Source organism: Mixophyes fleayi, chromosome 1 (genome assembly GCF_038048845.1).
Source record: "Mixophyes fleayi isolate aMixFle1 chromosome 1, aMixFle1.hap1, whole genome shotgun sequence".
Classification (NCBI taxonomy): domain Eukaryota; kingdom Metazoa; phylum Chordata; class Amphibia; order Anura; family Limnodynastidae; genus Mixophyes; species Mixophyes fleayi.
The window spans coordinates 113,900,024-113,912,364 of NC_134402.1; the positions used below are offsets into that span (position 1 = coordinate 113,900,024).

Consider the following 12,341-nt stretch of genomic DNA (forward strand, 5'->3'; position numbering starts at 1 on the left):
TATCTTAAACAAAATAGTTTCAATTCTCTAAACATACTAACTGGGGTAAAAGTAATTACAAATGCAAGATATAAATACACCATCCAAACAAAAACTGAAAAATATACTACGACTTGGTTTATACAATACTAAATTTGTACTATTAATATCACCATTTAGATTGATGTTCTAATTACATTCTCAAACCCATTAATTCTGGCTCACTCCTATTCTTTTAGATACATTTGCTGTTAATTTCCTTTATTTTGTCATGCAGATAAACATTCACCTTTCACCTATCAAATGTCCACTTTAAACCTGAGACCTTTTTACTTCTATTTCTGTATTAGTTATATGCAAAAATTGTTATTCTCATGATCATTAAAGGATATGTGATTATACTGTACTTGTAAAGTGTTAATTCTTGAAAGTTTATTTAAACTCTGCCTGGAAGCAAAAGACTAAAAAAAATATTTTTACAAAAGACTTTAATTAGCAGAGTCTCATTAGTAAACTCTCAGGGATAGTTTCTAGTGTAGCAAATAATCCACAGTTATCCATTATTTCTGTTGTATTGCTTTTTACAACTAAATAATTACTTCTTGTTTGTCGCTAAATGTTATATCAACTGTGTTATTCCTAATGGAACGGTCTCAAGTACATCCATAGGCAAATCTAAAGAATTTTGTGACAGAAGCATTTAGCTGCTGACTATTCCTAGAGAAGATAACAATGTGGGACACTAGAGAGTCAATAATCAGGTTTTCATCTTTAGGTCTAGAGACAATTGTTAATTATTTTTATCTTTTTACAAAACACAACATTTTTCATCCCAGTTCTTATGATTTGCACGTCAGGGAATTCATCTCTTTACCCACAACATATAAGCAGAGGCTCAGAGGTTAAATGTACTGAATGTAAAATAATACATTAAATTAATTGCCGGAGATCCTGATCCAAATCCCAGTGTCAACTTCTAGCGGTCCTGGATAAGCAATTGTCTTTGAATTAGGTACCTAAATGACTGTACACTCATCTAAGTAGGGAAACCGTGTCTGGGGAATATGTGTGCATCAATTTGTAGAAAACAATATTTGTTAAGTATAAAATAAAGATTATTATTTTTTCCCTCAACACATAGAAGTAGCAACTGTGAATTATCAATGACTTCACACTTTAAAGAGATTAAACTACCGCTAGATAATCGGTCAACCTAAATGTTGATTGGAATTGGCAGTAGGTTTTTCCCCAAACACAGTGCAATTTGTGGCTGTTTATATCTAAAGTGTATTAATCTGCAGTGTATATGGGTACCTTTTAGTATATGCCTGAAGGGTAGCCAAGATTACAGTTTTAGTAGATATACGTTTTCAGGGTGAATTGTAAGCCTGCAGTGCTATTCTCTTTAGGTTAGCAACACATTTTGCGAGTTGAACTTTTGAGACATACCTTATATCAACTGGAGAAGTGATTGGGGGCTTTGGCAATTGCTCTTGAAAATTAGTGAATAATAAGTAGCAGTAAGTACTATTGTGTTAAAATATGTCCATTCCATAGTATTCTTCTTTTTCTCTTCTAGCTTTAGCCACACCTTACACCAGTAAAAAATGCCAATTTCCTGTTGTCCTGGTCTACACATATGCTTCTCCTTGCAATGATCTGTACACTGACAATTCCCTATCCATGTTAAAGTATTAATTTTATATTTTATTTCTACGCTTCACATCAGATAGTAGCTTACTTTTATTTTTCACTCATTTGACTTTAAAATTGTTCATGCCTTATTCACAAAGCAAACCCAAATAATCCATGTACATTATGGGCTTCATTTAGAGTCGGACGCAATGTGCGTCTAAGACTTACATGAAAGAGTAGGAGTGGGGTGTGCCGCAGCTTGGTAGGGTTTTACGAGTGGCATGCAACCCCAGTTGCGTCCCACTCGTAATACTCTACCAAGCTGCAAGCAGTTCCTGCAGCTAGCTAACTACTTGCGCCACCTTATTCCTGCAGCGCTTTTTCAGTCTTGTTTGACGTGTGTTCCGTCTGTGTCTTGGTCTGACTAGGGTAGTTTTTGCGGGTAGACACCCATAGTATCTGGATTATTCACGGTCACCTCTACATAACTCCGTGTTCCACCCCATTAGTGGAAATGTGCAGGATGCCTGAAATGGACTTTGCGTCCGACTCTAAATGAGGCCCTATGTATTCTCTGCTACTCCTCCCTCTTTCACTTTATTGAACAACTGCTCACTAGGTGCCCAATAAATGTTTCATTTAATTAGAGGATACAACTCTGTGTTCAACAAAATGTCTTGTCTATAGTTGTTTCCATGGCTGTCAATTCTTCTGGAGATCAATACTTTCTGTCTTTCCTTACACTATACACTGCAGAATCTTCTTACATTAGTTTTTTATAACCTTTGATTAATAATAATGACTTTTCTCCTATGAGATTCAAAGTGCTATACATTTCACAGTTTCTGACAATAAAATAAAATTACATGAATTGCTGTCACAGGCTTGGTGTAAAAATATGTTTTGAGCCTGCTTTTAAATACATCCAGGAATGGTGCCGCTCACACTGTAGATAATAAGGTGTGACAGTGGGACAAGCTTCAAAGTTATTTAGTCAAGTTTCTATGAGATTGAAAAAACATGTAAGAGTATATGGCACCAAAAGTATTTTGAAGTAACTGGGTCCCTGAATATTTAGAATCTTAACGGTCACCAGGCCTGTCTTATACCAAAATGTTAACAAAGTTATCATCTAGTACAGGTGTAGGCAAACTGCGGCTCTCCAAGTGTTGTGAAACTACAAGTCCCAGCATGCTTTGCCAGTAGATAACCAACAGGTTGGTGGCAAGGCATGCTGGGATTTGTAGTTTCACAACACCTGGAGAGCCACAGGTTGACTACCCCTGATCTAGTATCATATCCAGGCTGCCCATCTTGTCTGATAGCTTCACATTTATACCCCTAAGTTTTACCCCAGTTAGATGTTGACAGGATTCCTAGTGTGGAGAGTATACCATGGAGAGAAATGTGAATGAAATTAAGTGGTTTATTTTGAACATAGGTCACACAGATAAAAATGAGGTGTGGTAAATTATAAGGCAGCTTACACAAGTCCAGAGAAACAGTGAAAAGGTATCCCAGGATACCTAGGTGGCTGAGAGACTATAATACTGGATACCTGGCACAACAGGTTAACTGAAGGCACAGGTTAGTCAGAGTAACAGGTTTGGCTGGGAAGCTGGAGACCAGGCACAACAGGATGATTGCGGATGCAGACAGTAAAGATAACCAGGTTAGCTGGGAAGCTGGATACTCTGGTTTTCCAAGTTAGACAGTAGACTACAGATATTGGATGTCTAGAAGTACAGGATAATATATGGAAGAATCAGGCAAAAGGAGAGTCAGGCATATGGTATAAGGTAATGATATTAGAGAGAATAAATGGTTCTGGATGTGACTATTTATGATCTGCCTCTCAACTTAAACCAGTTGCGCACTGTACGTCCATTCCACAAGGCTGTTCTAGGCACTCTAATATGATGTCCTGGTCCAGATGAATTGCAACAGACATCAAGAAGGATGAGAATAGAACACTCCGTATTAAATGTTCCGTAAGTATTAAAACAATAGCATTCAGTAGATTTGCATACTGTCTCTGAATGAAGATTTGACTTTATTGAAGTATAGTTTAAATCCAATGATATCTAAAATTGTAGGCACAACAGTAAATAAAGTTACAATGGCTCACTGTAAATTCCAAATTAATATATATTTTATACCATAAATATATATTTTAAAACAGTATGGACATGTGCCATGAAATATATAGAATTTGGAACTTTGCTAAATGTTTTGCTTGAACAATTTGCATACCCAAAGAGTTTAATTGGTGGCCACAAGTAATTTTCACCCAAAAGCTATATTTCTAGTCAAGTCTTCTAATTCTTTAACCTGCAAGATTAAACAAGCATAGAAAAAAGTATAACTGTGCTGCATTCATGATTGCTTTATGCTGATTCTCCAAATCCCCAAACCATTATGTTCCCATTTATTGTAGAGATGGTGTTATGTTTGCCACTGTGCGTCATCCCAAAAACACTAAGTATTAAAGGCAGAGTTACATCTCAAATCATGGGATCTACCTCCACTTGGTATGAGGGTCTCCCATCATGGTTTTCTCTAGGAAACATTACATTTGAGTTTTCTTCAACAATTGTTGTCTTTTGGATACCCTCCCATAAACCACAGATATTTGAAGTGCTTGGACTATTGTTCTACTGTCTGCCATTTTGAACTGTGACTCTCTCATAGTTACCATAAGCCCCTTGGTGTATTTAGAGCAGTAACTAGACATTAGTGCCCTGGGCAAGACAGAACACGTGCACCATTTAATAAACAGACACATCCCCTCACCAGGTCTGTCAATCAATAGCATTCCTATATAATACAAAGGCATATTTCACCCCCCAGTCCCAAAATCAAATTTATGGCTTACAAATCTCCCCCCATGTTTAATGGAGATTATAACTACTAATAAACACATCACCGTCTTTTGAATATAGTACTAATTTTTTTGGCCAATTACTGTTTTATAGTATTAATGTAGCATACATATGTACTCCAAAGGAAGCCCTTATTCTCTCCAACCTCCAGTCCCTTGAATCTCTTTTTGTCCCCTCCACAGCACCTCCCCATTTCTTTCCAGTCCCCTCCCCCCTTTTTCTCTTCAACACGTAGGCCTCCTCAGCTTCTCATGTTCTTATCTCTGTTTCTTCTTGAGGTGTCTTCTTCCTGCTTCTCCTTGATGTGTCTCCTTGCTGTGCTTTCTTCTTATTTTTGCTCCTTCTTCCTCCATGGTGGATCTTCTTGGCACCTCTGTACTGACAGCAGTGAGCAGGGAGTCGGGAGTCGGGCACCTTCCTCATTGTGGCATCTTCCTGTCACTGGACAAGTACAGCCATACGTTGCTGCACAGCATTATGCACTGTATTAATGTTTTTCTGGAGGGCTAGTCATTTTGCATATAGTGTGTAAGTGTTACGCCCTGTTGGCCTTGCACCCTGGGTGGCTGCAAGGTCTACACCGCCCTCATTATGGCCCTGGGTGTACTCCCTACACACATGAATATTTAGTTTTGTAAGACTCTCTGCTCTATACAAATTCACAGAATGTGTGATACTGTCTACAGTCCTTTATGATGCACTTGGAGATATTTTAAATCATTTTATATATCATAGATTTGCACCTTTGAACAATGCTATATAAATGACAGTCAATATCTCTTTTATGTTGAGCAAAGTGTAACTCCTACATGTGTTTAGTAGTCCATGTGCCCTATTTATATTATATATATACTGTAACTAGGGCATAAACACATGGTAAAATTTCAGTCTTGTCTCTGGTAAATGACAAACATATACTTTCTTGTAAAAATTTATTTGATTGCCCAATAAGTAGTTTACTTGAATCAAAGTTTGGTAGATTCTAAAGTCACTTTAGGGATATTTTACCCCAGTTGAATCTTAGCAGAGTTGGAGCTGGGTGGAGGTTTCTTTCAATTAACCTTATTTTAGATTTAACAAACAGCCAAATTCCTTAAAATAACAGAAATATGTTAGTTAAACATAATGGGCCTGAGTCCTTAAGGAGAGTAATGCATAAAAAAGGAGTAACTTTGCATCTAGGCAAAACCATGTTGCATTGGAAGGGGATAAAAATTTAAGTGAGCGGACAGATTTGTAGTTGGGATAGGGCATGTCCTAGATCAATTTTAAATTTCATTGTAAAATTAAAGTTATCAAGTATGATTGTTACATGAAAAACCAGCCAGTATTTAACTTATGTGCAAAATAATAAACTAATTTGCACCCCTTGCATTGTAACATGGTTTGTCCCGGAGAACATTTACTCCTTTTTATTGCCCTCCTTTCCTTAATGACTCGGGCCCAATAATTTTAGAAGGACATGCATATATTATATACAGTATACAATATGTTGCATAATAGAATATGTAGCTTTGAATAGATGCTCAATATAGTGTGTTAATAGGTCTCTGTAGCTCAGTCAGATGGAGAAAAGGGAGGACACTGCTCTATCTCATATAACCAGCTGTGCAAGTCCCTCCAGTTTCTGAGAGAACTTGCATTTTTTGGAGTTTGCTGTTGCTTTATTAGGTCCATCTTTGAAGTGAATAAAATGAACCTGCCAACAAATAAGTGTCTCTTTAAACACTATAGGCCTGATGCTAAGTTGGAAGCACATTTGGGCGTAATTTAGGCACAAAAAGCCATCCGTAAAAATAATGTATTTATGCCCATATGCCATATCTGGTGACTCCCAGATTCTGGGTAGGAGTCCGGGAGAGTATGGCATCCTCCCGCATCTGCCCACTTCACTAGGAAGTGGGCAGAATTAGAGCCAAAATGCCGCGATTCTCAGGGAACCGTCGCTGGGGTGGGGCCAGAATGATGCGATTTGCATAGCCCCACCCCTGAAAACGAAAAATAATTTTCTATTAAGTTTAATATATTAGAGCAGATATCATATTCCTACTTGTATACATACGTCTTTGTGCTGGTTTGCCTCAACCAGGTTTGTGTGAATACGCCCTTACTGTACTCAGCCTAGTTAGACCAAATTAACTAAAGGTCACCAACTGTAAATGGTGGTAGAGAGGGTATGTGAGCGACTGGACCAATCACAAGCTGTAATCTCTCAATTGCGGCTTGTGTTTGGTCCTTCCTCTATACACACCTACAATTTTGGGCATGGTTGTCAGAGAAGTAGAGGAGTACTGGGAAAAACTGCTGCATGGAGAAGGCACTTGGGCTAGGGGTAAGGGCCAACTCGGAAACTATTTTCAACCATAGTAAAGCAGTTATAAGGTGGCAATATACTGTATGATTCTGATGAGTAGTTTTAATTGGCAAGAAAACCGTGTGTATGGAAATGTATTGCCTATCTGTTCATATCAACATCTGATTCATACGGCGAACAGGACAGGTGGATGATGACCTGCATCTGGTTCTCAGTGTGTGTGGTCTGCAGTCAACTGCACTAATTGTACCCATTTGGCCACATTTGCCTAAATACATGTGTGACTAAATTAAATATAAATCTGCCCATGTATGGGCATCTTTATAAACACCTTCAGTAACTACAGTTAACCTGGTTTAACCTGTGGAGAATCTCTAACATCTCTATTTTTAATAGTCAATATAAAACTGCACAAAAGAAAGTCAATGAATGCTGACATCAGTATATCAAAGTGCCGCAGTCCTCTAATATTCCTAGCTCATTATTGCTTTATCACACCTTTTAAAACAAATGTAGAGCCGACTAGTTAAACACTGATAGTGTCAGAGGACTGTAGGGCATTGTTACAACGTTACAAGATTTATTCAGTTACAGTATGTTATTTCCTAGGAAATAAATCTTCTTACTGAGCATTAATATTGCATCATAGAATTAACAGTATAATGAATCTTGTGGGGGGACATTGTCAAACAACGAAATCTTTTATTATATGATTAACATAGCTCATTTTTTTTAAAGCATGAACATGACTAAGCTGTCTGCTTTTCTAAGCTTCAGCAATGAGTTACAATTACTGAACTTCCTACAAACACTGGCCATTTACGTCATTAAATGCAAAAAAAACTTCGGACCCACAATTCATTTGCGAAATATGCCTAGACTACCGCTGAGGTGCATGGGTTTACTGAGTAGGATGGCTGCATTTGAGGAAGAGCAGAAGTTTTCACATGCCGAAGGGAATAGATGGGTAAAGTGAATCCTAGTACGCAGTAGGTGTAGCGCATACACCTAGTTTGGTGGAGCAGTGCAGAAACAAGCTTTCCATTAGTGAAGCAAATTATTGAAATGAGTGGGCAGGGCCCATTTTTAGGGACATTCCCTTCTGAGTTGAGGGGCGAGGAAAGCTAGGTCTTGTGTTTGCACCACTTTAGCTGGCAGTTCGCAGTCCTAATACTTCTAGAGGGACCTATTTTGCTTTTCCATGTAGCACTTATCATTTCCAAATGCACTCTGCAATATAATAAGTTTCAGGAAAACAAATGTGCATGTACATCTACAGCGTTTAATCCTCTCACTCTAATGATTAAGTTAAGCTGTAAATGAGGTCAAAACAAGTAGAGAAAGACTGAAAATCTATTTTGAGTTTCAAAAGTGTATTTTACTTACTGAATGGGGGGGGGGGGGTACTAATGTGATAGGAGGCTGGACTTTAAAGTGACATTTACACTTTTGAGCAGTGCACCTCTGGAAAAATCTGTGCCCCACATGGAGTTGTACTTTTAATTTGTGAAGGTGTCTAGGACTTGAGAGTAGGCATGCACATTGAAATGCTCTGGGTGGATCACCCACACAGACTCTGACAAACTTAATACACTTTGCATGTATGCTGAGTGTGCTTCATAAAATATCTCCACAGCTTTTAGAAGCATTTCCCCACTACCATCACTATCAAGAAAATGTGTCTGAGATCTTGGACCATATGTTATAACGATTCAAACGTTTTAGAAGATCGCTAAAACAAATTCTGTCCCTCAACAGTCCTGGTGATATAAGAAAAGGGGTCCCAAGATTCACCTCAATGATCATTTTCAGGCCCTAAAACCCTTTTGTCAGATTTCTGCTGTTAGCCTGTTTGTTTGGTTATCTACCAACTACACCAATCCATGATATGACACACTACATTTATGGTACTCGGCTTGGGAAATTTCTCAATTTTCCGACTTCCGATAAAGCAGCAAACAGCATAGGAGGAGAATTATCCAATATGTCTAATTATGTGAACTATAAGTTGTTTGTTCATCCTCTATATATAAAAGTACCTGCTTTTAAGTAAACTGTTACAATACACCACATCACATTATAGCATTAGAAATTGTAGTAAGAAGTGATTAGTAATGTGTGTAATTTGCAATTTTTCTATCCTATTGTAGCCAATTCTGATATTGTCATGATATGAGCACATCATACATAAGTACCTAATTATTGCTTTTGTGAAATATCCTGGGTACATTACAAAAATATAAACTGCATACTGCTGTTGCCTCTTCTTCAGTGCACCACCCCCTCGTACCCGTTCCAAAGAATTAACACTCTAATCCATAGGAAAATAAGGACACGGAAAACCATTCAAATTATTGGCAAACAGGTCACAGCAAATTGCGACTAACATCTAATAACAAAACCAAACAGTGTATGGCCAACGTGCACGAACCACTACTTCCAGGACATAGTGCATTACAATTGTCCGGTGCTAAATCTAGTGTCATAGTGACTACACAACTTCTGGGCTTAAAATAACGTGCTCACACAGAGCAGGTCAAGGGGCCCCCCACATTAAAGGACCAAGAGCCAGGGGGCAGTGACCCACGGCCAATCAGCAATAGCACCATATGAATTAGTCGCTGACTGCAAAAGCTTTAATGTTAACGGTGCCTCACTTGTGAGAGGGAGAAAATTTTTAAAACAGAACCCAGAATTGTGGAGAGGTAGGGAGGCGTGCTTGCAGCAAAAAAAGAGACCCAGCAACCTCTGGGGGGGTAGATGGGTCTAACCAGAGCCCCTTCACTGTGGATATTATTGCTTGGGAGATGTCAGCAGACTTAACCCCGAATGGGCAAGTGAATGACTCATACACAAGCCTTCTGCTTTTGGCATCGCTTGTCACTTTAGTTGTTGATATTGTTTGCAACACTTTTCCTGAGCATCATATTTACAATGTGTCATTTAATTGTGTAAGTAATTTCTCTTCCACAGATCGTAACCATGTGACGTGGCATTGTGCAGACTCATTGTGACATCAGCAGTTCTTCTTTTGAATCCTTATTATACTCATGAAATATCTAAAAGTAGTTTAGAGAAAAATCTGATTTAGCACAAAGTTTCCCTAAACAAATCCGAAAGTATATAAATATATTGTATTCCAATATGCTTCTCAGGAGAGCAGAGTGGCGTACTCTTCCAGTCTGGACGTGGGCAGTGATGCCCCCGATTTTGCTATGGGTCGGGCAATGCCATGTTCTGACCCTGCTCTGGTCATGAAGTAGTTAAGGTTAAAAATATGGACTATGTTTGACAAAGGGTTTTCAATTGCTCATTTGTAATTTAAGCTTTGTATCAGATTACATATACTGCTAACTTGGTAAATGTGCACTCAGCATAGTTGATCTGGTCAGATTACATTTTGGGAATATTTTAGAGGGAGTTTGTGTGAGAGAGATTTTTGTCACTTTGAAATAATATTGAACATGTTAAAGTTATGTAAATTAATTTTTACCTGAAAGTAATATAAACTGAAGAGGATTTAAGTGGGTACTGCCCATCACATACATGATAGAAAATTCAACTCTTTAAATATGTTTGACAAAATAATGTAATAACATTGTTTCCATTATCCAACAGGTGCTCTTTGCTATGCTGAACTGGGAACATGCATAAAAAAATCTGGTGGCCACTATACTTATATATTGGAGGCATTTGGCCCCTTACCTGCATTTGTGAGAGTGTGGGTAGAACTGCTTGCCATTCGGTAAGTAACATATGTGCTTTTAATTTTCTTTTGTTTTGTGTTTTGATTGTTAAATAATATTGTATGTTATACAAGTGTCATTCATTGAGAGAAGCTGTATTGTTAAGCTGGATCTCAAAGGTTTTTAGGCACACCTTCATATATAACCTCACCAAGAGCTACCCCGACTAGCAAAAAATCCCCAGTCCTTTCAAAGTACAAAAATATTAATATTAACACAATGTTAATGTACAAAATGATAACTTTTACTGTCAACCAAGAGTAGAAAAAGGATGTAACTGATATAAGCAGCAGACTGATTTGGTGTAATAGTCATTAGCTTAAAACTAGTTAGAGCACATTCAGTAATTGCCCACTTAAAGTTACCAAGACAGTGTCAATGACGTAAGCTGAAAAACATAGCCATTTTTAAATATTTATCTGTGTTGGTTGTTTACACCACGATTACCAGAAAGAGACTCAGTTGTGGGCAAAATGCAGCCCTGGTGTAAAAATGCTGTTTTGTAACATTGCGCTGACATTTTTGTTTGACTTACCACTAGGGATGAGCGCGCTCGGATTTCTGAAATCCGAGCCCACCCGAACGTTGCGGATCCGAGTCGGATCCGAGACAGATCCGGGTATTGGCGCCAAATTCAAAAGTGAAACTGAGGCTCTGACTCATAATCCCGTTGTCGGATCTCGCGATACTCGGATCCTATAAATTCCCCGCTAGTCGCCGCCATCTTCACTCGGGCATTGATCAGGGTAGAGGGAGGGTGTGTTAGGTGGTCCTCTGTGCTGTTTAGTTCTGTGCTGTTTAGTTCTGTGCTGTTTAGTTCTGTGCTGTTTAGTGCTGTGCTGTTTAGTGCTGTGCTGTGCTGTGCTGTGCTGTGCTGTGCTGTGTTCTGCAGTATCAGTCCAGTGGTGCTGTGTGCTGTGCTCTGTCCTTCTGAGGTCAGTGGTGCTGCTGGGTCCTGTGCTGTGTCCTGTTCAGTCCAGTGGTGCTGTGTCCTGTGCTCTGTGCTTCTAAGGGCATAGTTATTTCCCCAATATTCCCCTGTGTTTAAAAAAATAAAAAAAAGTTTTTTTAAAAAATACCAAAAACTACTTTAATATTTTTTAATTACCACAAAATTTTCACAACCAATCCTGCAGTATAAGCCCATTGGTACTGCAATATTACCAAGTTCACACATTCAGCAGTAAAAGTCCAGTGGTACTGCAATATTACAAAGTTTACACATTCTGCAGTATCAGTCCAGTGGTGCTGTGTCCTGTGCTCTGTCCTGCTGAGTTCCGTAGTGCTGCTGGGTCCTGTGCCGTGTCCTGTTCAGTCCAGTGGTGCTGTGTCCTGTGCTCTGTGCTTCTAAGGGCATAGTTATTTCCCCATTATTCCCAAGTTTTTAAAAAATAAAAAAAAAGTAAAAAATAATAAAAAATTTAAAAAAAAAAAAATATATAATAATTATAACCAAATTTGCAAAACCAATCCAGCATTATAAGTCCATTGGTACTGCAATATTACCAAGTTCACACATTCTGCAGTATCAGTCCAGTGGTGCTGTGTCCTGTGCTCTGTCCTGCTGAGTTCCGTAGTGCTGCTGGGTCCTGTGCCGTGTCCTGTTCAGTCCAGTGGTGCTGTGTCCTGTGCTCTGTGCTTCTAAGGGCATAGTTATTTCCCCATTATTCCCAAGTTTTTAAAAAATAAAAAAAAAGTAAAAAATAATAAAAAATTTAAAAAAAAAAAATATATAATAATTATAACCAAATTTGCAAAACCAATCCAGCAGTATAAGTCCATTGG

At 38.3% G+C, this 12,341-nt stretch overlaps 1 protein-coding gene across 1 annotated transcript in view; it reads left to right on the forward strand.

Annotated features, from left to right (window-relative positions):
- Positions 1-12,341, forward strand: part of SLC7A11 (solute carrier family 7 member 11) — a 135,814-nt gene that overhangs the window by 5,616 nt on the left and 117,857 nt on the right. The window contains exon 2 of the mRNA XM_075199805.1: positions 10,429-10,555. Coding sequence (XP_075055906.1) covers positions 10,429-10,555 — 127 coding nt within the window. The remainder of the gene's footprint in view (positions 1-10,428; positions 10,556-12,341) is intronic.